The sequence below is a fragment of the Aulonocara sp. 'chitande type north' Nkhata Bay genome, linkage group LG1 (genome assembly GCF_057382095.1).
Source record: "Aulonocara sp. 'chitande type north' Nkhata Bay isolate Kocher_YH1m ecotype deep benthic linkage group LG1, A_spYH_male_GT1.1, whole genome shotgun sequence".
NCBI lineage: Eukaryota > Metazoa > Chordata > Actinopteri > Cichliformes > Cichlidae > Aulonocara > Aulonocara sp. 'chitande type north' Nkhata Bay.
In genome coordinates, this window is record NC_141344.1 from 29,391,615 (window position 1) to 29,418,367 (window position 26,753).

Here is a 26,753-nt window from a genome sequence, read left to right on the forward strand (position 1 = left end):
ATAAACATTTTCCAGATCATAAATCTGCTGTCTGAATAAGGGAGCAGCTGAAAGAAGGATTTACTTACACAGAATAGTAGAGGTAGTAAGAACTGTGGTTTCAGCTCAAGTAAAGGAGTTTATTTATTTAGACAAGAAAATGGTTTTGACATTCATGAACAAAGAACATGTAGTCGTTGTTGACAGCTTACACAGTTAATTTGCCAGCATTAGAGAAAACACATTTTTGACTTGCCTAACGTAACATTACATCACCTCCACTTTATCTTGATTTTATTTATAAGGTTGTTTTAATGCTTTAAAAAAAAAATTTGGTTGATTTTGGTCAATATTTGGAAAACGCCAAAATTTTCCATAACCCAACAGCTATAAAACACTCGAGGCTGAATCTCATTAGTAACACACTGAATATCTCTTTCTAAGGACTGTTTGTGTTCACTCTCAAAATGACACATTTGTATGTAAGACACTTAAAGGGGCATTTGCACTTCTGCACTGAATCTATGCTGCATTCATGCCATAAATACAAACCTTTCCGATCATCAGCAAAAGTATAAATACCAGTATAAGTAAATTATAAAATTGGGTATAATTCATATTGATCCTGAAGAGTGGTTCTATATACGTGTATACTGCTCAAAGAGGAATCAAAGGAACACTTGAAAAATCTTAACTTTGATGTTTGATCTGATTTCTGAATCCAGCCCTCAGAGCTGTGATGATTTTGTTTTCCACTGATGTTTCATCACTTCATGCTGATCGGATTGCACAATGCATGTTAGTAAAGATATTCAACTAGAACATGTGTTTTAAGTGTTCCCTTAATTTTTATTTTAACATGCCAGTCCTCCACTTAAATGCATCGTACTTGCATCTTTGGAAATCCTTGTTATGAGTGCATGCTAGAGAAACGGCATGCTCACCCTGCTCAGGCAGGGTCTTGAATTAGAAGTTCTCTGCAGTTGTTTCCACCATCTGTAAGCTGTCCTCCCTCATTAATGCGCCTCTCTCCTCTGTTTGTTGAATAGCAAGTGGCTCCACTAATAAAGAACTCCCACTTTATTTTCAAGCCTGTAATTACTGATCTAATTTTGCCTAATAATTGCTTCATGGCAATGACATGTATATTTACTTGTACCCTTGTACCCTCGTAGTGTGTGTTCTGTCTCCTAGTGGTGCACATTGACAACCAGAGGACTAATTCACGCAGACTAGCCACTTTCATCAGCCTGCCTGTCTTTTGTGCCATCGCCTGCTGCCACATCAAAGCTGCAGCAGTGTTCCTCTCAGGTGGAAACATGAATACATGCATAAATGTGCATGTTTATATCTGCATGCAGATTTGTTTGAAAAGTGCAGACAGGAATTTTGCATCAGATTTAGCCTACATGACACATACATTAGTTGTATAGTCAAGACTTTATGTGTGCGGTGCACCTAATTGATTGTTGCTTTGTGTTTGTGTGTACACCAAAATATAGCGATAGCAAATTATTTGGTGCTCTGTCTCTGTAAACAGTGTATACTAACGTTTGTGGGTTTTCGTGCTCAAGGGCATTTGTTTGTGCACGTGTGTTTTTGTGTGTGCGCTATGATATATTGCTCATCCAAGCAGCGGCAGAACTGTGAAGTGCACTGAGATTAGAAGGAATCCATTCCTTTGTTAATTTAAATGGGTTCATGCATCATGCTTTGCGGGAGCCTGCCGATCAGAGCATTAAGGAATGGCGAACACTGCCCAGAGGTGTTTTTAATGGCACAGCAGGGTCTCGGATGTAAAGAGGTTTAATTCTTTGCATTTGAATGAATGCGTGGTCTTGAACCTGGGCTGTATGAGTTTTGTGCATATCTGAGTAGTTGCTTTATTTCACTTTTTAAGACCTCTTTGCATCATCTCTGTATGACGCCGCACTACATGTTTTTAAAACTTGACCTACACCTGCGGCATCTACCGATCTTATTATATCCAAGCACAACACATTTTGTGTATGTAAAATTTTAGAGTTACAGATAACAGCATCTTCCAAATGTATATACAACAACTGCTTGCTGGTATTGTTGGAAACAAAGTAAATACAGATGTTAATTTAGTAGGGTTGCTGCTGTAAAGTGGTTTAGACTTTTCCTCCAAGTATTTCATGTGTAAAAATAATAATATACTGTGTTGGGAGGTTTTCGTGCCAGCAGCCAAAGGCAGGGATAAAGCAAGAGTGGGAAAGTGGATGGAGTAATGAGGTGAAGGGCTGTAATGGAGGGTCAGTCGGGCACAGCTGTTCTACATGACACGGTTCATAGAACTTCGATTGACAACAGGCAGCGGGCCTGACACACTCAGACACACACACAGAGGGATACACACTTAGATGACTTCAAAGTTTTTGACACCCAGTAACATTAACATAACGTTAACTCGATCTTAAATGCATCCTTATACTAATCCTAAAGCATGTCTTTGCTTTTGCTATTGATTATCTCAGTGTAGGTAAAAGATTCATAGGAAATGATATGTTTGAAAAATGGGTAAATAAAGCTCAGACTCTTTATTAAAGACTAATGTAGCCACCTTACGTGACCTATTGGTTTGTTAAGTTTTGTTTTGTAGCCTTAGGCTTAGCATTTTTCTCACCACTGTGTTGCTTTTTTTCAAGCTTGATCGGGTTTAGTTAGGAAACTGCATCTATCGGCTGCAATGCACAAACACACATATTTGCTAATTATTCGTGCACTACTAGTTTCACCTCCGAAACCCACACAGCAAGCCATAATATTTCCCAGATAGCACCATTAAAATACTCCCAAGTAACGAAAAACGCCACACGCACCTTGAAGAGGCTTCATCTCTGCTGACTTTGTGTCATCATCCACCTGTCAGTGAAAGTGGTGTTCTCCTAACTTTAGTCCTTGATTAAACATGTGTGTTATTGAGAAAAAAGAAATCACCACTATACAGTTGTGATGAAGAGGTAACTTGGCTATAGAAACCAGGCTGCTTTAAAGACGACTGTTTTATCAGCCTGTGTGGACTGATTCAGTTTTGTAACAGCTGCAGTTTAGGACACTTATGTGTTTGTTCCATTTTCCAGCCTTGGAGCTTACTGCTTTCAAAGGTGTGTTTAATATCTAAGAATTAAATTAAAAGGGATGTCAAAACATCAAAAGAAGTTTTAGAAAATGTTTGAAGTTAAAAGATTCAAAGATGTTAGATGACATGAGTAATAACCAGAGTGGTTTTTTTTTTTTATTAAATAGCAATAATAACACTTCCCAGGTCTATACAACAAAATCCACATTCATATTTTGTATTTAAGAACAAAGTAAAATGAGTTCAGGGACTACTTGGCCACTTTTTTTCTATTTGTCTTTATTTTAGCTTCTTATTTATCTTTTAAGTTACATATTTCCCTGGAACAAAAACCTGCAATGATAAAAGTGAGGTGAACTGCACAAAAGATTTGTGTACACTTTCTCTAAAGTAAAGGAGTGCAAAAAACCACAATGTCAAAAATACTGAATAATCTTTCAGATATTTCTCCTACATAAATTGAATGCTACAAATTTAACATTCATCCTGGTAGCTTCAAAGAGCTTCGTTACCATAACATCTTTGTGTCTGTGTGCACCTTTAGATATCTGCTAATATAATAAAATATAATAACATTTTTGTATTCTATCAGCACCGTAACACACTCCTTTTACTCTTATACTTTAAAGTGGGTTTAAATAGTCCATTTTCCCCACCAGGCTGACTTTAAACATACTGTGTGCCACCAGGTACCTCCACAGCTGTTCACCTGGCAGGCACAAGGAAAATAAAAAGTAGAAAAAGTTTTTGCTTTGCATCATTTGGTTGTTTTAGTAACCATCAAACAGAATTTCTGTCCTGTTAAGAGCACTCGTTTTCAAAAGGTGACTCTTAATTAGTTGTGTGCGTTGTGCTGAGGGCTCCACACCAAATATACAGCTGTTTCCTTTAAAGGTTTTTCCCTTTGGTCTGATGATCTTTTCATTGACATCCAAATCTTGTCTTATTCCACCTCTTTCTCTGCTGGACTGCTTACAATTAAAGCACATGATCCAGGGATGTTGGCATCTAATAAGCGCTCCCTGCATCGACACCTGACCATGTGCCTGCCAATCACAGCTGGTCCTTGCACTGTGCAGCTTAAAGTTTCCCAGACTAGTCTGGATGAGTAGCATTGCATTAAACACAGATGTACAACTACTTTCAGATGTTTGGCCCAGCAGAAGAGCTTGTCCCTCAAAGCAGAAAAAGGGCCAATTTACTGGACAAGAGACACGTTATCCTCTCAAAACCTGCAGTAAATGCAACGAGCCACAGGAGAAATGAAGCGGCATCAAGTGTCACCTCCATCATGCAGACGCAGTGAATGGCGTGAAAGAATTTATATTTTGCTTCTAGGAGATGCACTTAGGTGAAAAATATCTGGCAGATCTTATTCATGAATGCAGCAGTGCCATGTTGATTTAATTTTTAATTACTTTTTGGTAATAGTTTTTTTTTTTTTAATTAGATCTTTTATTTTCTGTTGAAGAGAAGCCCTGAGTTTAGGTTCATGAATAGGATCTGATTTGTTTTGAAAGCAGTGTTGTGTTAACATGAATCTGCACGAAAACATTTTTGGTACTAAAATCAGTGAATAATGATGACAAACAATCTCAATAATCTTGTAGTCCTAAGTATGATGACTTGATCTCATTCAGCTAGAGCAGCGGTGCCCAACCCCCGGGCCACGGACCCATTTGGTTCCGGGCCGCAAGAGTTGAGGCTCGGGTGTGAAATTTATTGTTTTTACGGTTTTTTTAATGTTACTTTTTAACGTTTTTATCGTTAACTCGGTCTCCCTGGGTCTTTTCCCGTGTGTTATGAATAAATCTTCTTTTTTTGGTACCGGTACCGGTTTTATTTTGTTGTATTTATCTGTGACACCTTCAGGTAATAAAATATTGTCTGAAAATATTGTCGGACATACACCGGTCCATGCCGCAAAAAAGGTTGGGGAAGGCTGAGCTTGAGCATCTTTGAGACGAAAGCGTGTGGAAACCTTTTTCTAGCAGCACCAGCACTTTCGCCCACGTGGCAGATTTAGTGTTGTTATGCTGTTGTTGGTTATGCTATATATGCCGGACACGGTCAAATTATTTCTTTTTTTTCTCTGTGTTGTGTGTTTTTGTTCTGGTAGACAAAACATTTCTGCTAAAACCTTAGACCGTAACTAGTCCCCTCGCCAGAATTTCAGGAGAGAAATAGAAAAAAAAAAATCCAATCTTATTTCTAAACTCAGACTGCAAGCATTAAGTGTGTGAATATTTTCTGCGTCACACATTGTTAGAGAATAACAATAGCACAATAAAATCAAGGTTGATCTCTGTGTCAGCAGTGCTTTTCAAAAAATGGGGCACGTCATCAAAGTGTAAAATATGTGTTGAGTTGAACCAAAGTTCAGTTTCCTGATGCTATTGTATATAGTTTTTATTTAAGTTCAATTCAACTTGGATTGTCTTTTAACGTCACAAATGTTTAAAACATTGTGAAGTGTAGGGCACGAACCTTCTGAGGTCGGGGGCTTGCCAGTAAAAGTTTGGTAATAAATACAGAGCAGTGTGACATCATCACCCCGAGTTTGATTACTGTTTTTTACATATTTCAAAAATGAAAAAAATAACCTCACAAAACAAAACTTTAATCTAGCCAATGTTTCTGTGGGTACGTGTCATCACTTGGTTGATGTGTAATCGTCAGTCATAACACAAGTCACATTTCAGGATTTTAAAAATTTCCTTTGACAATTTTCAACTTTCATCTCCAGCCTTAAATTTGGTCAGTTTTTTCTTGCTTTAGTAATTTCAGCCAACCTTGACTATGACAACCCTCGTCTTAGTTTTAATGTATCCCTGCTGATGTGAGGTAAATGTTCGGGTTTTTTTTCTCCAGTAGGTCAAAAACTGTCCTCCTCTTTTTACAGGATCCTCCAGTTCTTCCTGTCAGCCAGTTTAGCGAAAAGTTTGTTCACTTCATCACTCAATGGTGAGTTATTTGTTTAAATGACCCGTTTATAGAAATTGAAGCACTAGATTAATTATTTAAATAAAAGAGAAACTTTATGTGTATTCAACAGCTATTGACTGTGTAGTCCTTTAATTTGTAAATTTGGTTTGTACGATCTTTAAATGTTTGTCGTGGTCAAATATCGAAGGACTTTTTGTTTCATTCAGATTACTGTAGATGAATATGAAGTATAATGGTATAATAGCGTAATGGAAATAAACTGCATTAGTGTTAATGCGTTGTGGTTGAAATAGCTATTAGCTCTGTTCTCCTGTGTGTTTGAATAGAAAGCTTTTCTTTATTTATGAGGAGTGATTGATTTATCTAATGCGTGAGGACACAGAAAACGTTTACCCTGCATTTGCTTGTGATTAATTTGCCTCTTGTAACCTTTACAGTTAGACAAACATCTACATACACACCCTAACCACATGTGTATATGTGTGTGTGTTCAGCACTCACAAGCTGATTATACCAGCTGCTGTTTGTCCCCGATGGGTGTTGCATTTACTTAAACAGGGCATTTCTCTCTCAGGACCGAGGTACTCCGCCCTGCCTGCGTTCAGTGGTGGTACTATCCTCTCCCAATCTGTTCCTGGATGTTCATAATGCTTTCAAAGCGATGCTTTAACAAGTTACCTGACTGCACACCTCACAATATGAAGGACGCTTGCAAAAAAACACACAATACTCCCCATATCTGTCTGAAAGAAATGTACTGGGTTGTAAGGGAATTAAACTCTTGCTTTTAATTTCTGTAGAGCGAAGAGTTTAGTTTCAAGCCTCCCTCCTTTTTTAATATTCGTTTATAAATAAAATTAGGCATGAATTGTAAGTTAGAACTAAAAACCATCTCTTGGGCACTTAGAAACTCAGTTTTAATAGTGTCTGGCTTTAAGCTGTTGTATTTCTCTTTTCAGCATGAGGCGGAACCCCAAGGAGCGACCTGCACCCAATAACCTCATGGTAAATTAAACCAAACCTCCTATTGAACACTTCCAAGGACTTCAAAAATATAGGTTTTGAATAAATGTGTACAGAGAATGATCATATTCATGCATTCCAAGAAAAATTCAATTAAAGATAATTTTATTATCTTTGTAGCTTTTGGAATATGCAGTTGTATTTTCCGCAGTGATTGAGGTGTTTCAGGTCAAGGAACCTCCAACTTGGCATTGATGTGTGGAAACGGCAGTAATGAACTTTTTGCTTCGGATAAACAGTGTCAGAAAGAGGTCAGCCAGAAACCTTGAGGAAGGATTGAGACCTACTCCAGGAATAATTCATTCATTTCACTCCACTGGAGTCAGCATGAATAAATCAGGCTGTTGTTCAAGAGTCACATCATTCAGGTTCAAAATCAAGTTTTAAATTTGACCAGCTGACAAAAGAAACTAAGTGTGCGTGCGTGTGTGTGCGCGCGCATAAATCATTAGGACTCCAACACCTTGTAGAATTATCAGCTCAACCATTTTCCAAAATTAAAAACAAATCACTTGGTCAGTTTCACATGTTTTTATAAATTAAATTTTTCTTTCAGTCATCTACATGTACACTTACCATTTTCTGCAATATTATCGCTGCTCATTCAGGCTACATTAGGACACAGATCCCGTTGGGGTTTCATAAGGCAGGCATCCGGCATGAAAATGTGCTAAATTGAAGACTTTGAGCTACCCACTTATGAATAAGGGAGTAGGTAAAGGTAACTTTTTTTCTGGCTGCTTAACTTGCCTTTGGCACATTGTAGCTAATATTTTTACTCTAAAATGTTGAAATTTCTTGAATTCTTTTAGAAATAATTGACATAATCCAGGAATCAAGCTTGGCGGTGAATAACAGCAGCAACAAATTAGTTAATGGCATTTAAATTTAATGCTGAAAGGGCAGTGACCCTGCTGTAGTATATAAATAAGGGACAGGCATACAAGCCAAGTCAAATGGCTCCTTCCATTTGTGAACCTGACGATTGTCTTTAGTTCTAGCATCAGCACACAAAACTGTCAGTTTGTAAAGACTGCCTTTTAAGAGTTTTAACACTCGGGGTTTTCTGTGTGCTCGGATCAAGGACACTGACAGTTATGTCCCGAGAGAGGTGAGGCCTAAAGGTTTGTGTTGTGGGGATGGTGAGCTGGAGAGGGTAAATGCAGAGCTGCTAACAGATTGCATGTTCTCAGTCTCACACTAGAAAGAAGGAATATTGGGAAGTGTTGGCTGTACAGGGACTTCATGCTTCCATCCAAAAATGAAGCTCAACTTGATGTTTTTGTGATCTTCTGCTCAGAACATTTTGTTATGTGAACCAAACTTTTATGGTTTTTCTGGCGCAAAGGCAGATGTAATTGTATGTTTTTGATTTATTTTTTCTCTTTACCTGAATGCATAGTTGGCTCATCCTTTGATATGTCATTTCTCATTCACATAAGGAAGATTATAAGTATTTTACAGTCTTTGTGGTTTTCTGACAGGGGTTGCATTAAATATCAGATTCTTGTCAGACATTACCTTTACGTTACTTTACAACCTGCCTGGCTGAACACTCGGTTTTCATTCGCTACAGGGCGTCCGTTAATCTTTGATAAAAAGACGCCTACTGAAGGTGTAGTCGCAGGTTTGACTGTCAAAGTGTAGTTAATTTGACTAGTGTGATCGCTGTGTCTTGCCCAGGTGCGATTAATTGAGTCATGTTTTCCAAGCGTGCCTTTCAATTGTCGGACAGCGTGAGCACAGGCTAGCAGTGGAGCGGGGAGGCGGGTCAGTCGTGCTCGGAGACGCTGCAAGGCGCCCATCGCTCTCTATGAGTACACCCTCAGTAGCTGTTAGTGAAACTGTCTCTTGCTGGCTCAGTCATTAAGTGGATAAGTGTAGCAATAGCAACACAATGCTGGAATTAAAGAGCCAGTTCCTTTGTATATTTTCCTTTTTAATATTTTCAGTTTACCTCAGTTTACCTGTTGTATTTTTCTGTGTAATAATTAAACTAGTCAAAGTATAATAATGTTTTGCTTGGTGAGGGGGGGTTTGATTTGGGCCATTAAGAATGAACTGGAGCTCCAAGGAAGATGCCCTGTGTCTGTATTCTTTACTGTTTAGAGGAAAAACTAAACGGCTCTTTGTTCAGTCGTGTATTTATGCATGCGGCGTGTCTTTAAGAAAAATATTATTTGTTTCCTAGTTTAACGAGATTCTCTCCACCCGTGAGGTTGAAGTGCTTTTCTGATTTTTAATTTCAGTTTTTTCTTTTTAATATTTTGCTTTTTAACACATTTTTCTATTTTATGATTTCCTTTCTCGGTCACTTTTTTTCCCCATCCTGTGTTTTTTTTTTTGGAGGTGGTGGTTGTAACTCACTTTCATCCCTTTTCCCATCAGTGTTTCTTTTTTGTCACTCCTCCTATATTCCTACTGTGCCCCACTTCTTTCATATTCATACTGTGATCCTTGTGCTCTTTTTCAAATTTTCACAGTTCTCCGTTTTCTATATTTGTCTCGCTCCATCCCACTCATCTTTCCTTTACCTATATTTTGTCCTCCTGTAGGCCTTCTTTCTGTGCCCATGATGAACTGAGATATAAGGTCATGGTTGCCTGCCTTTGTGACACCAGCCTGCTGATTGTCTTTCTCTTTTCTCTTCTTTAGTCCCTTTTTCCTCCCCATCTCTCATGCTGCCTCTCCATTCCCCAAGCCTCCTGAGTGCATTAAAACTCTTTGCCTATTCTATCTGTATGTTAATGCACCCAGCCATCGGTCCCCCCTTTCTCTTTTCTCTGCTCCACTATTTACTCTCACTTCTTATCTGTGGAAGGTAATGCAGGAAATGCACACAATAGTGTAGACACTGAACAAATAATGTTTTGTGACCATACAAAGTGACATAGTAGCTCCAGTTTGCTCATCAGGTTTCAGCATGTGGTTTCTCTAATCACTGGTGTAGCTTTTACTGACATTATTGTCACTGGGATTTTATCCTATTAGATGTTCTTAAAAAGGCTGCCGTTTGATTGTGTGCCTGCTCGTAGGTTACATCCCTGAAGCTCGGGTTATGTCTGTTATATACTTGACGCTTTGCGCATGAAACTGTCTTCTTCTATTAGGCAGCTTTATCATTGCACAGTGTAAGAAAAAAGCTTTTTAAATGGTTCATGCTATGATCCCAACGTGACCAAAGGAAGCGCAGTGTTTTGATTACACTACCAAAGAAAAAAGGCGAAGTTAACAGAAGCTAATGGGAACAGAAGTAGTATAAGTGTGTCCCTCATTTTTATTATTATCTGGTGAACCGTAGGGCATGTTTTAAACATCAATCCAATTAATCACTGGTCACTTTGTGTTCGACTGCTCATTAATGCAAGTATCTAATCAGCCAACCACTCTGCAGAAACTCATGCATTCAGACATGTAGACATGGTCAAGGCGACCCGCTAAAGTTCAAACTGAGCATCAGAATCGTGTAGATGGTAAATGGACTCGTTCTTATATAGCGCTTCTCTACTCTGCTTGAGGACTCAAAGCGCTTCATATAGCGTGCCTCATTCACCCATTCACATCCACTCATACAACCACTTTTTTTCCAGCATGTAAGTGCTTTCTATCTAATATTCACACACGCTCATTCTCTGATGAAAGGATCAGAGATCTTGCCAAAGGATACTTAGCATGCAGACTGAATACTGGATAACTGCTCTACTGTCCATCACAATGGGCAAGAAACTTGTTTTTAAGTGACCTGGCTGGTAGTGCCAGACAGGATCGTCTGCATATTCTGGAAATCTGCTGGGATTTTCAGCACTTCCTTCTCAAGATTTAGAGATGGCAGTATTTAGACTAAGGTTTGAAAAACATAAAGCATCCAGTAAGCTACAGTTCTCTGGGTAAAAATGCTTCATTGATGTCAGAGAAGAATGGCCAGCGTGCTTCAAGCTGATAGGCTACAACAACTTAAATATCCATTTGTTTCAAAGGCATGCAGAAGAACATAAACAATAAACACATGAAACTTTGAAGCAGATAAGCTACAGTAATAGAATACTGTACCAGGAGACACGTTAGCTAAGAACAGGAAACTGAGGATATAATTCACCAAAATTAGTCAATAAAAGATTGGAAAACTGTTGCCTGGTTTGGCAACAGTCTCACTTTCTGTTGCTATGTTAGTATGGTAGGACTTGGCTTGAACAACATAAAAGCATAGCGCCAACCTGCCTTGTATCAACGGTTCAGGCTGGCATGTCAGTATGGACCAAAATCTGTGAGGAATGTTTCCATTACCTTGTTGGATCTATGCTGTGAACAATTAAAGCAGCTCTGAAGTTAAAACTGGGTCCAACCCAACACTAGCAAAGTGTAACTAATGTAGTGCCCGGTGGGTGTATGTTGAACAATAAGATAAATACTAAACAATATCAGTCTACCCAGTGACATCAGTGGGTTGTAATTTGATACATTTATTTATTAATTAAGACTAATGGACTTGATTTAATAAACTCGGGCTGAGGAATCTTTGTTCTTTAGTTAGAAAATCACACGATGAGCCATCAGAGAGGCAAGTGTGTGTGTTTTTTCTGTCCTCATACTGATGCATCTTTCATTGTGGACACCCAACCCTGTCGTCATAAGCTGAGTTAGTTAAGGAGACTTTCCATTGGCTCGCTCCCAGGACTTTGGCTGCCGGTATTTGGTGATGACCTGTGCCGGTCTGGGGTTTCTTGCTTTTGGTTCTGGCCTGGCTATTAAGCTGTGGGGCAAGAAAGAGTTGGTGAGGGTTTTAAGCATTTGCTTATTTCTGGGATTTACATGGACACAATATCATCATGCGTATCTGTTTCCTTGTTTTATGTGGTTAATTTGTGCATATGAGTGAAGAAAAACTAGAGCGATGATCCGGACAACCTTATGTTGTTTTTTCGGGATTTGATGGACATTTCATTTCTCCCTCCCCCTTCTCCCACTCCTTCGTTGTCCCTCGTTCCCCAGCCAGCAGCCTTCACGCAGCCTTTTAGCACCCTTGTCAAAGCAGTCCTCCTATTCTGCTTCTCTATTCATAGATGCACACACACACACGCACACAAATTTCATAGCCCCCTTTCAACCCCAGAGACACCAGATGAGCCCCTCAATTTTTTTCACAAAGAAAACCCCCTCTTGTCTCTGACCATCCTCAAATCTGGTTTGAACTTACACACACACACACTCACACACACACTCACACAGAACCACAAACGCACCACAAACGCACCACAAAGACAGGAAGACACTAAATAAACTACGTTAAAATCACAGTTTGACCATTTGAATCAAAAACAGTGGATGTTTGTGATTTACTGTGACTAATTAATGGTAATCTGCCTACATCTACTTTGCTTTTTAGGTCCACTTCCCTCGGTTTTCTCATTGATTTCACTCTATTTTAACTCAGGTTAGACAGCTGGGAAAATGTGTTAACTGTAGTTGCATGCCTTGCACTTATCATGTGTGTTAAAACTTTGGAAACAGTTTTATCCTCCGAGGAATTGGCCTGTTAATGTTTACATTGTTGCATGTGCAAAAAGGATTTTCACATGCCCGCTTGTGTATCAAAGCACCTCTTTTGAGACCATGCCACCAGTGTCTCCTCCTCCCTAAACTTTTCTGTCTCCACCTTCCCCTCCAAATGTTTTCGCATTTCCCCCTTGGGTGTTCACTGATGTAAACTCCATTTACACATACTCGGACTACAGTGCTTCAACTCAAGTCATTCAGACGTCAGCCAAGTCATTTTAAATGGTGGCTGAAGTCAGAGTAACATATAAATCAATATTTGGAGCTTGTATAATAAAAACAAAACATTATCCTTTTTAATATAACATTTCCTGATTTGACCTTTTTGTTTAGGTGTAAAAATAAGTTAGATAATAGTGAATGCTATTGTTTAACTTAATTGAAAGTTAAATGGACGTTTGCATCATTGATGTGAGGATTAGAGAGCAAGCTATCAGTTCAAAATGTAAAGTTAGTCATTCTTCATTCTTTTTCTCCCTTTTCAATATATCCCAGAATACTTCAAACGTTCTGGGAAAGTAATAGATTTTTCCCCTCATTTTCTCCAGTAGTGGACATTTATACTTTTTATATATATATATATATATATATATATATATATATATATATATATATATATATAAAAACTCTGTATATAATGTCTCATAATCCAGTTTATTCATGAAAGTACCTGTGCTTTATTATAACATGTTGATTTGTACTGGACTCTTATTATTAGATTGTATGAGAAATATCCTAGAGAGACCACTCTGGTTTGTAAGTCATAGTACTTCATTTCCCATGCACCTTCAGTTGTATCTGCCTGTTGTACTTAACGGCACTAACGGGTTACTAGCTCTGAGTGTGAATCCTGGCTACTGATTTGGTTACTTAGTTGGAAACTCAGACATGAGACTGACACTGTCACTCTTTTTTTTTTTTTTTTTTTTAAACATTATTTGGTGGATATTTGAAGAACAGCAGGTTCTCTTGACAGTAACATTAAATATGTATATTATTGTGTTTTGAGGTCACATGCCACTGTAACAGTGTAGCTTTCTCTGGGAACTAAAATTGGTGCACACATGCCCACACACTGGCCATTCATACACTCACCCAGGCAGTTTCCAAAGGGAGCTAGTGATTAGCATGCAAATCTGTAAAGTCCCAGTTATTCTACCTACCTCTTTACCCTTCTCTCTTACTCACACACACACACACACACACACACACACACACACACACACACACAGTGTTTTTTCCAACACTATTCTAATGAGGTGATGACCAGTCTCTTGTTATAATTGCCTCAAACTCCTTTTAATTTCTTCTGAGCGTATTAATCATACATTGAGTTATTTAAAATCGCATAAATTAATCTTAGATTAAACAGACCCTTCAAAGGCTTCAAACAATTAAAGAGTTAGGTAGTATTTCCCCTGGGTGTAGGCCATTTCTTTTTGAGCGGAGCAGTTGCAGGTGATTATCCCAGTTTGATATGGCCAGACGGTGATTAATGCAACTTTTAAATGAGTCCTTCCCCCAGCTCACCTCTGTCCATGCTCTGCTACAGCAGAAAGTCAGACACCTTCAGTGACCTGACTAAGAAGCACTTGTTCACTCTGTGTTTAGAAACTCTTCCCTCACAGGTTTCATACTTCGTTTAAGCTGCAGAGTTTTAATTATTAGACAGCCGTGTAGAAGTGCACCAGACCAAGTGCACGTGCAGTACATTCAAAATGACATATGCCAGATTGATATAACGGTCATTAGGTTAATGTAGGGTTTGTTTATTTTCTTAGGCATGTGAGCAGTCTGGCAATAAACATTTTGTCTCCAAAAATATTATATTGAACTTCTTGAAGTCTTGTGCTTTATTTTTACTTCTGCTCACAGCTCATAGATATGCTGCATGTGACAAAGAACTCACTAAAGGCTTTTTAATTAGACTGCTGTGGTTCCTATTGGTTCAGATCCTTTAAATTTGATTGGAGGGGTCTAGTCACTCAAAAATGCTATTATATTTATTTAGGCTGCCTCTGATGATCTCAAGTGCCAGTGACTTAATTTTGATGCTTTAGGCCTAAGATAATGAGAAATATCTCATAATAGACTGAGCACTTCAGCATTTAAACAATGCTACTGCATGTAATATTCAATACTGAACAATAACTTAAGTCTTTTTCAAGGAAGCAATTTTTGTTCAGTTTCCATAAAAGCCTCATTTTTATAGATTTAATACGACTGGGGAGAACATAAGGTTTAAGGCCTGGGCAAGTTTGAAACCACAATGTAAAACTGTGGAGGACAAAAAACAAAAACCATGTATCATTTATCCGGCTCCTAATTTTGTAAATTCTGCACTCAGCTTTGGAGTCTCCAGTGTCATTGAAATGCAACCAGATGCTGCTCGTTTTACATTTCGCTTTTTCATTTGTTCACTTTTTCCTGACACGCTTGCATTTAAATCGCAATTGCCTGACTCAAACGTATCCTCAGGCAGGATATAATTGTATCCAGCCAGCAGGCTGTACGTTTGACTCCCCTGCTTTACAGTGTGAAGTGTACTCGGAGTACTTATTTTTTGGATTATTGCTGTTTTTAAATATAATAAAGCCAACGAGTATGTTGGTACAGTGGTTAACGTTGTTCCCTCACCGTAAGAAGGTTCTAGACTATATGGGCAAAAGTTCTGGTCCACATACAAATCATGCCTACGGTAACGGCTCAGCCATAGAGACCCATGCTATGAAGCTCCTGCTGCACAGTATTTGTGCTGATGTTAATGCCAAGCATTTCTGACTTTAACACACTATGTGCCTCAGCACCCTGCAACATGCTTTGTGCTACATGATGTGCCACTTTGTGTCTGAGTTGCTGTGGTTCCTAAATACTTCCATTTTGCAATAACGCAACATACAGCCGATCATGGGATGTCTAACGGAAAAAAATTCACAAATTGATTTGCAGCGACTTTCTATTACAGTAAACACACTCAAATTCAGTAAGCTCTTCAAAACAAGACTTCTTATTTTCAAAGGATGCAATCAAGCACCCAACCATATCTGCCTGTTTGATTTTATACACCCGTGGCAATGGGACTGAAAACACCTGAAATATAAGGTTAAGAGGTGTGGCCCAATACTCTTATCCATGATGGATCCTGCTGCAGGGCTGGGGCCTGTCTGTGTGAAGTTTGCATGTTCTTGCTTTGTCTTTGTGGTTTCAGTTCAATTCAGTGTTATTTATACAGCACCAAAACACAACAACAGTCGCCTCAAGGAGCTTTATATTGTAAGTTAGACTCTACAATAATACAACAGAGAAAATCCCAAAAATCATATGACCCCCTTTTGAGAAACGCTTTGGCAACAGTGGGAAGGAAAAACTTCCTTTTAACAGGAAGAAACCTACAGCAGAACCAGGCTCAGGGAGGGGCGGCCATCTGCTGGTTGGGGTGAGGGGAAGTAGACGGGACAGAAGACATGCCATGGAAGGGAGCTTGAGATTGATAACAAGTACGATTCAATGCAGAGAGGTCTATTAACACAAGAGTGATAAAGGTGACTGAAGAAGAAACACCTCAATGCGTCATGGGATTCCCACAGTAACCTACGTCTATTGCAGCATAACTAAGGGAGGATTCAGGGTCACCTGATCCAGCCCTAACTATATGCTTTAGCAAAAAGGAAAGTTTTAAGTTGTCTCCCAAATCCAAACTGGAAGCTGGTTCCATATAAGAGGGGCCTGAAAGCTGAAGGGTCTGCCTCCCGTTCTACTTTAAAATACTCTAGGAACCACATGTAAGCCCGCAGTCCAAGAGCGACGTGGGATTTACATGGACACAGGAAGCCAATGAAGGAAAGCCAGTACAGGAGAAATATGCTCTCTCTTTCTAGTCCCTGTCAGTACTCTTTCTGCAGCATTTTGGATGAACTGAAGGCTTTTCAGGGAGTTTTTAGGACATACTGATTATAACAAATCACAGTACTCCAGCGTAGCAGTAATAAATGCATGACTAGTTTGTCAGCGTCAATCTGAGACAGAATATTTCAAATTTTAGAGATATTGTGCAAATGGAAGAAAGCAGTCCTACATATTTGTTTAATATGTGGATTGAAGAACATATCCTGGTCAAAAATGACTCCAATATTTCTCACAGTGTTACTGGAGGCCAAGGTAATGATCCAAGAATCTGGTTAGATATCATATTTCTGAGATTTTTAGGGCCGAGTACAATAACCTCAGTTTTATCTGAATTAAGAAGCAGAAAGTTAGTGGCCATCCAGGTCTTTATGTCTTTAAGACATTCCTGCAGTTTAACTAATTGGTGTGTGTTATCTGGCTGCAAGGATAGATAAAGTTGGGTGTCATCTGCATAGCAGTGAAAATGTATGCTATGTCTTCTGATGATGCTGCCTAAGGGGAGCATGTATAATGTAAACAGAATTGGTCCTAGCACTGAACTCCATAATTAACCTTATTGTGTAAAGAGGACTCTCCATTTACATGTACAAATTGGGCTCTATTAGATAGATTCAAACCATTACAGTGCAGTACCTGTAATGCCTACAGTATGCTCTAATTGCTCTAATAATAAAAATATTATGGTTTACAGCATAGGTGTCAAACTCTGGCCCGCGGGCCAGATTTGGCCCGCAGCCTAATTACATTTGGCCCGCAAAGCCATACCAAATTACTATTAGAGCTGGCCTACTGGTAGTATACAGGCAATATATATAATGTTTAGTATTAAGCTTTGCTTGTTCCATATTCAGTTTTTCAGCAAAACGTGTTTGAGTCCATAAGAAGAGATTCGTTCTTATATCTGGAGGAAGATTTTTTTTTTTTCAATAAATATTAATGTTAGCCCGCAACTTTGTTCCAGTTTTGAATTTTGGCCCACTGTGTATTTGAGTTTGACACCCCTGGTTTACAGTATTGAACGCTGCCTAAGGTCTAGCAGGACAAGCACAGAGATGAGTCCACTGTCAGAGGCCATGAGAAGATCATTTGTAACCTTCACTCAAGCTGTTTCTGTGCTGTGATGAGCTCCGAAACCTGACTGAAACTCTTCAAATAAACCATTCCTCTGCAGATGATCTGTTGTCTGTTTTACAACTACTCTTTCAAGGATTTTTGATATGAAAGGAAGGTTGGAGATAGGTCTATAATTAGCTAAGACCGCTGGGTCAAGAGATGACTTTTTAAGTAACACCAGCTTGGAAGACAGTGGTACATGGCCAATTATTATAGATCAGAAGAAGAAATTTTATTTAAAAGCGCCTTTCAAGAAACCCAAAGACAGTAAATAGTAGAATAAGACACATCGTAGAACAATGATAAAACAAAGAACAATTTAAAAAAAACACAAGATAAAATAAACAAACAATGAGTTCACAGATTGTTCAGTTCACAGGTTGATCATATTTAAGATTGAAGGATTAATTAATGGCAGGATTTCTTTGAGCAGTCTTGTAGGAATGGGGTGTAAAAGACACGTTGATGATTTGGAGGAAGTCATTACTGAAGTTAACTCCGAAAGATCAATTGGAGAAAAAGATTCTAAATAAATATCAGTGGTACTGCATGTACCATAATGTTAGAATGAATGGCTTTTTGTCAGCCTGGCTACAGCGCTGAAGAGAAACCTATGGTTGTTCTTATTTTCTTCAATTAATGAGGAATACAAAGATGTTCTAGCTTTACAGAGGTTTTTTTTTTTTTTTTTTTTTAATCAAGCAGCAAATTAATTTTCCAGGCTAAATGATGATCTTCTAAATTTGTGATACGCCATTTCCTCTCCTGCTTAAGCGTTATCTGTTTCAAGTACTTCCTATTTGAAGGTCTCTTTTTAACAGGAGCTACAGTATCGAGAGTCATATGTAATAAAGAAGTAGAATTTTTAACAAGATAATCGACTTCTATGGGAGTAGCGTTCAGGTAGCTGGTCTGCTCCTTATTCTAAATTTAAACGTTTTCAGGAAAGCATCAGATTCTCACTAGGTGCCCAGTTCAAAGACATGTATGTTAGGTTAATTGGTGTAGGTGTGAATGTGGGAGTTCGTGGTTGTCTGTCTCTGTGTGTGTTAGCCCAGTGTTGGGCGGATGACCTGATCAGGACATTTGTCAGCTGTTTTTTTGTGTAGGATTAAATATTCAGATTTAGGTTCAAACTTGACCATGGAAACAGTTTACTCGCTCTCCTTGAACTTTTGATGTTTAGTTTTATTTTCTGGACTTCCTGTGATGTCTTGTATACACTGTTCAGTTCTTTTTTTCCTCATTTTAATCATAATTCATCTATTTCTTGGGTGTGATGGGATGTGATGACAGAAAAGAGGCTAAAAGAGCACTGTGAGAAGTACCTTCATCGAGGTCAAATTCCAGCAGATGTCTCTGGCCTTTAGGGTTAATTTCTAGAGTGGAGGTTGGAGCCTGATTTTAAAAACATTACTCAGGACTTCCTTCTTTATTTCTGTATCACTCCCTCTCTACTGAGGGAAGGAAGAATGATTGATGAGATGGGTATTCAGCACATAGGGGCACCCAGGAGCGTCCACTCCGCCCGTCTCATACTGACACACACACACACACACGCACGCTTACAATGATATGAGAGTAATTAACCTCAGACTGTGTTAACCCCAGCTGGCCATTAGAAGGACAACAGGATTGATGGGACTCCCCCCTAGTCTTTAACAATCTCTACATTTTGTGCATGATTAAAACACACTGCAAAGTGTTTCCATTTTCTTTGAAGTGTTCACAAAGGAAACCGCAGCGAGCAGAGAAAGCAGAAAAGTCAAAAATCAAACAAATCCTGATACTGTCTTTTTTTTAAGTTATCACTTTATTCCCCCTCGGTGTGATTTTTATTTTTATGAACATAATTGTCACATATTTCCCCGTGTAACCACAAATAGACAAGAAGGCTCTCAGGAGGAAAAAAGTGGACCAGCCTGTCCTACTTTATCACTAATCTTATATTGTCTGCACCAGTTTGGGTGTTGCTGGCGGGTATTAAAGACCCCAGAAGAAACAGCTGACAACAACATTACTCACCTTGGAGTCACTTTCTGCCTCCAATTTGAATCACACTAGTCATGTTCTTTTCATATTGACAAGATTTGCATTTTGCTTTTGACCTGCAGCCCTGCAGATCAAGGAAATATAAATGTTAAAGTTTTATTTTTTAAAAAAAATGTTCAGGTTGGCAAAGAAGGTAGAACTCACCTTGATGTTTTAAGGTCAAAATTAATAAGTGGCAGATTAAAATAAAATCACTGTAGCTGGCAATGTGTTCTGTTTATGTAACATTTTACGTAGATTTGGATACAAAGTTTGTGGGTTTGTGATGGTCACAAAGTGCAGTTAAGGACTCAATAACACAACCATAGAGACTCGTTGGCAACCACTTAGCAGCTCCTGGTCACTAGTGAAAGGTGTGTATTCACTGTTTCTTGGATCTGAGATTGGTCACAGATCGGGGTGCTGCAAACCAGTTGTGGGATTCATACTTTTCTCTAGCAACCAAAGGTTGCTAAGGGGATTGCTGACTGGGCTCTAGATGTGCATGACTTGAGAATGCAGGTTTATCCCTCTTGGTTGGTGATTGCCAGATTGGTGCCAGTAGGCCTCTGAGTCTGTGGGACTGATGCTTGAGGCAGACTGGGTCATGTTTTCCTGTGTAGGTATTTATGCTAGAAATCCAATTTGACTTGATGTTGGCCACAGAGACAGGTGGAGATCAATCCTGTTTAATTTCCTCATATATGAATGGGCAGAAGTCTCTTGTCAGCCCTTAGAAACATAGATGAAAGCATCATAGTTGCATTAACTCTTCAACCCTGTAAAGACTGTTGAGATTAACCCTTGAAGCTCTTCTGAATTTGAATTTGAACTTCTAAATTGGTTTCTGTCATATTTCAGGCCTGTTTATTGAACAAAATGACTTGGTTTCCATCAGAAGTTAGTGAGTGTGGTCTCTGCCTATGCAGTTACTCTTGGAAACCCGGAAACTATTCGAATGTTCATCAAATCGTGCCTTTATTGATATATACAGTACTCAGGGCATCAGATGTGGTCTTTATGGGGGAAGGATTGAAAGGTGAATAGATGTTTATACAGACAACATGCTGCTAACATGGCTGAAATCAAACTCTTCAGTAGTGGTACTATATTTAAGTGACGTTAAATATATCTTTTTTTTCTGTTGTTTTGTGTTAATCATTGGCTGATATACGTTATTGTCTCCTGTTATCCCAGATTCATTGACGTAGCTCCGTGAAAAAAAGCTGAGCGTGTGTCTTTGTTTTTTTGCTGAGATTGATCTTCTTACTTTGAACTCCTCCAAACGGCGTGCAACACTGACAGCTTCTTGTTGTTCACGACGGAAATCACTGAGATCAGTGTTGACAAGTTCATTTAAACCGGCCGGCCAGAGCGCTGTTTACCTAATTGGACATCTAGACACTCAAATAAAATTCCTGGTTAGTCCGAGTTGATTTGTCTCATTTGCAGCCTCCTCCCCTCTCACCTCTTGACCCTCTGTGACCTCTGCAACCTCTGGTCCACAGTCCTCCAGATGAGTCTGGTTACTGGGACCGCGGACATGTGACATCTCTGTTTAAGTCCTGCAGCAGTAACAAGTGAATGGTGCTGGAGTCTGACGGCTCGATGGGCTACAGGGTCGTGTTGGTGGGTTTCCCGAAGCACAAGAAGGCTTCAGAATTAGTCTTTATTTTTTTTTGGAAAATGTGTTCAGAAGGAGCGTTCATGATTGGGCTGTGTTTCTGCCATGGCTGTCTTTTATTACAAAGCTCATCCCACATCCCGTTATGACTCACGTAGCTCATTAAACTTAAAAGATATTTGTTTGAAATGCTCTGACAAGCCATTACTTAAACGTTCTGTCTTTAAAACCAAATCTGTTGGACATTAATATTTAAGAGGGTTTTATGATGTTCCCGTTTAAGTTGTTTGCATTTTATCATTTTGTGAATCATGACTCAGATGCAAGTAGCTGCTACACCGTACACTTCGCATAAAGATGTAATAATGTTTGTGGCTCCAATCTGTTTGATAATAAAATAATATTGTAGAATGGGTGGAAACATTTGAGTTTTCTTTTCTTTTTTTTATGAGAAAGCTCATTACTTGTGTTTTTACAGCCACTTTAGTTCATTTTTTACCACATAGCAGTTATTATGAAGGTCATATATGTTGTATTTATTTTTATGTTTGTTAAAAAAGTGAAAAGTATGATTTACGATATAATCCAGTAAATTTTGTTGCAAAAAAAAAGTAAATTATTACTAGAACCTTAATTTAATTGTCTCATTTTGATTCCCAGCAGCCTTTATTTACTTACAAATACCTTTTTATTTTTTAAAATTTAACTTTGAGTCTTTAAATGTGCTCGCTTTGTTCTCCACAACCTTTTCTTAGATATTCTAAATAGAATCATTAAGCGCTTGTGTTTTTCCTTCATACAGGATCATCCCTTCATCGTACAGTATAACGATGGAAATGCGGAGGTGGTGTCGATGTGGGTGTGCCGCTGTCTGGAGGAGAGGCGAGCTCAGCTGGCTCAGGGACGCATGTGACTTCTTCCTGTCGGCAAACTGTGGTGGACCCGAACGTTTGATCCCAAACACACATCAAAGGATTCAGGGTCAAATACGTCCACGCACACTGGACAAGTACCTTATTATGAATGGACCGAAATCACTAGATGTTACTTTATCTGAACGATTCTTGATGTAACAGACACCCAGGAGCGCGCTCGCGTCCTTTAAACTGAATATTAATCTCTGCATCGACGGGTCTGCACCTGGAGATCCTTTCCATTTCAAGGGAATCCCAAAAAGCAGTGACCATTAAAGTCGGCTGATTTTAAAGCATCAGAGACGAAAAGAAACTTCAAAGCACAAGACTCGGGCGCGGGCAGAGTTACGCTCTGCGTCGATGATGGCATCCCAAATAGCCGTCTTGTGCTTTACTGTTGACAGCCCTCCCATGAATGTTAAGGTTTTTTGCCTGTGAGTAACTACCCATCTGTGTGCCTATTTTTCCAGTGCTATAATTTCTTACCTCAGCAAACTTGATTTGTCACTGCAATATCAAGACACCCCACCCCTACCCCCGAAAATGTACTTACTTTTAGCTCCTGGAGTTGAACATCTGCATAGAGTTTTTCCTGAACTGGTGAGGCTGAGTGTTATCTGCTATATTCTAGAAGCCATTAAGACTGAAGGAAAATGCAGCTAAAAGCATAATCTCCCCTTATAAAGCACCACTGTTTAAAATGCTCTTTTAGTCACATTGTGACCACTAAGTTACTTTAGAATAAAATGTCATGTATTATTCAGAATTAGACATTTCACTGGGTTGCCTAAGAGATCGCTTTATTTTGCTGTAAAGGGAAAATGTTAATGCAGTGTACTTGACACCAAAGACAATATAGACGGTGAATTATATTGATTTTTCATGAATGAGGCAAATGTAAGAGGCCGAGTGACTAAAATGAATTGTTTCAGAAAGGTTTTTATGAAATGTGTAATGCTTAAGTGCAATTAACCTGCATTGCTTCCCCGTATTCACAGTGAACGTAGCTTACAGTGGCGCAACCTGCACAGCGTGTGAATCGATGGAAACAAATGCAATGGGAAAAAACAAGCAAAACATGAGCCAGTGGTTAATTTTTTTATCAGTTCAACGCGGTTTCATCCTTTAAGTTGTAAATCAACAACCTTTATGAATGATCAGAAACTGAAAGTACATGTTTACTGAAGCGTCACAGATGGGTAATCGTGTTGTTCTTAATGTGGGAAATGCTGAAGGTTGCTGTGTTATTTAGTTTTGATCTGTTTGCACTTCATGTCAAAAATGGACAAACAATTAGCGACCGCAAAGCTCCGAACAGGCTGCTTACCTGTGCGTGGCATTCACGAATCCTCCTTTTTATTTCAGCACCCACGTTAGAGCAGCTGCACAGCCTGCATGAGACCTGCGTCTGATTGAACCTCCTCGTGTAACAAAATTAGGCTAATACTGCTCTTTCTCACTCATGGCGTTTGTGTCCACAGCACAAACGCTGTGGACATGCACAGTTTAAGGTTTGAGTCCATCATGTGGAGATAAGAGTAGGTGAGGTCAATCACAACAAGTCCAAGTACAACAGGTTTTTAAACCCATGTGACTGATGATTTTGTAAGTTTGGTGAAAATGTGCAGAAATCCATACTGGTGCATTTAAACTACAATTTAATTAATATTCATATTTGAGTATTTCTCACACACAAAAAGAATGAAAAAGCTAGAGATGGCACGATACCACTTTTTTATGTCCGATATCTGTCGATACCGATATAAATCCGATATAGCATATTTTATAATCAATAAAACGTTTTTTTTTTAATATCTTGCTGCATTTTAAGTTAAACTCACCGTGGGAATGCTTTACAAACACTCAGAGATGCTTGCTTTACTTCTCTGGGATACCTTTCTCGGAGATTAAATGCCGGTTTGGAAGCACATAGCGAGGCTCCAAATGCTCAACCAGACCGCCTCCAGGTCTCGCACGCCACAGCCGCTCTATCACGTGACGCATATTCCTCCGACGTGCTACGGTTATGAGCTGGGTTACGCCATGTCGCAAGTTTTGTGAGGTGCTTTTGTGATAGTTAATGGACCGGATTACATTTTTTATTTCTCTCCAATATCTGATCCAGTAATTTAGGTCAGTATCGGACCGATACGTAATATGGGATCAGTCCATCTCTAGAAAAAACCAAAAATGTCTTGAAATACAGTGTAAGCTATGTACTCCATGCTTTCGGTACAGTCGCTGTACCGCAGCCGATGTTCCAGCTGTGAACATCAGACAAACACTGGACGTTTATGGAGTGGAAGTTGTGATTGCGCTCTCTTCTGATTCCCTTGAATTTTGTGTGGTCACACCTTAAATTATGTTTAATATCAGTTTAAATGATCTGGTATGAAAAACATGACATCACAGTGTGGTTTTTATTATTATTATTATGTTACAGCAGGTAAATCTTTTTTTAAGACATTTTTCTGCCTTTATTAAATGGAAACAGTTGAGACAGAACAGTTGAGGAATGATATGAAACAGCTGCGGTCAGAGTACTGCTCAGTTATTTTGTCACCATCATGAACTTCACGACTCCTCCCACCATAAATCATTTATTGCCACTATTTGCCTGAAAAGCCTGCAAAAGGAAGTCCAACCTTTTACAAGTTTATTGTTGTTGTTATTGATGTTGGTTTTTTGTCTAGCTTAGTTTTTTAGAAGGAATGTCTGTGCAAGATGCCATTTATTTTCCTAAAGTCCTCACCACTCTTGTAAGTGGTGAAAAGTATAATATGAAGATGTTCCAGTTGCTGAAATGTCATCAATGGAGATTCTTCAATGGTTTCACAAGGAGTAGTATATGTTCTCTGCATTATAGTCTGTTTTTAAATCAGCACTTAATACTGTACATTGGTGGGACATCCACGTGATACTAGGCTGCCCTGTTGCTCATGAACATTGTTGTGGCATTTCTTGCAAAGCAAATGAAACCATGAAGATGGCAACATTTCATATTTCTGAACAGATGTGCACTGTGATGATTCAGAAATGGTCTCACAGACTTTTAAGCAAGAATATGTCATAAATTAAGAAGAAGGAAAAAAAAGCTCCTCTCTCGCTCCGTTTCTCTTGTTTCCTCCTAAACTTCAGAACATAAAGTCAGTGATGAGCCCAGCAGAGACACTCGTGCTGTGATGTTGCTGTCTGACTATGGCCTTTCTGTAATTATCCATGTTGGCACATATTCCAGCCATAATAAATAAAATGTATTTAAACGGTAACTTGGCTACATGAGACTTTTTATTTGCACTTGACATTTGACTGTTGAAGGCTGCTGCTTCTCAGTCAGGGTTCTATTTTGAAGGAAAAACGAGGTGCATCAGTTTAAAGGTGTAGTTCTGTGTACTTTGATGATTTAACGCTTTAATATAAATATCCTTCTGACTTTTATCCAGCAATTATTTTTGGCAGCTTGTTTTTTTTTTGGTTTTTTACTTTTCTGTTTCTGTGGAGGAATTGTAGATCTTTTCAAGTCTGGCTATGAAATATGAACGAACAAGCTGATCATAAAGTTAATTTGTGCAGCTAAAAAGCTACAGCAGTGGTCCATCTTCATGATGTGTGAAACATTAAGTACACTGAGTGTCTCTTGTTGAATTTAAGCAAACACCTCAACACATACCTTTACAAAGGCTGCAAGACTGTTTCATCACGCTACCGTCACCTGGTTGGACAACATGGCACAATGAAAATTAGTCCGACTGCATGCAATGAGCATCTCAGGGACTAGGCCTGCAATCACTCGCAGTCTGTTGTTGTCTACAAAGCAGATTTGGTGCTTTGGTGCAGGATGCACAAAGTTCAGAAACCTTGCTTTTATAAGAGAATAGAATCAGAAGAGACACGTAGCAGTTGTGCTTATTGGCAACCTGCTTGTATTTATAAATTGGACGACAATTATTTGCCAATCTGTCCCAGAGTGACTGCAGTCACTCCGAGTTGGACCACAGCTGTTTGGAGACAGGTTGCCTCCCACCAGGCAAACTATGCAATGCAACTCCACCTCTGAGCAACCAGCCGTTCACCGCAACTACGTGCAAGAAAAAAAATTTCAATGCAATGCAAAGACCCGGTCATCGCATTATTACTCTAATGTGATCGAGCCATTAGACAGCCTGACGTCCCTAATAAACTGTCAACAGATGATAAAGCATAACTGGCCTGATTGTGTTTTTTATTCCAATTATAATACCTAGACATTAAAAGTCTTTAGGACGCGGCCCAAACTCTTCACGCGGTGTAAAGTATGTAAGAAAATGAGGCTTTCTTCATTAGGAGTTTGACATTTACACGTCTTGCCATAGAGTGACCCAAACCTGAAAGCACCCATCTCTCCTAAGTTCATTTATAATTTGCATTTCATAATTAATCTCAGTCAACCTTTAATTAACATCTGCTTTATTCTTGGTTATTAATTTGTGCCATAGCCTGGGAAAAGCAGCTCGGTGCAGACAAACGCAATCCCACAGAATGACTGTATTTAGATAACGTTTTTATTTTTCCTCTTAAAGCA

The 26,753-nt window shown here is 38.9% G+C and overlaps 1 protein-coding gene across 3 annotated transcripts in view; it reads left to right on the plus strand.

The window, feature by feature from the left end:
• The window catches only part of map2k5 (mitogen-activated protein kinase kinase 5), a 60,608-nt gene extending 35,129 nt beyond the window's left edge, over positions 1–25,479 (plus strand). For 2 of the 3 annotated variants that reach the window (XM_086292326.1, XM_086292334.1), the window contains one exon: positions 22,081–25,479. In XM_086292326.1, coding sequence (XP_086148452.1) covers positions 22,081–22,191 — 111 coding nt within the window. In that variant the 3' untranslated portion in view covers positions 22,192–25,479. Of the gene's footprint in view, positions 1–5,984; positions 6,047–6,987; positions 7,034–22,080 lie in introns of all 3 variants that reach the window. The other variant, XM_086292319.1, reaches the window with a different exon arrangement.
• Positions 25,480–26,753: the final 1,274 nt, after the last annotated feature.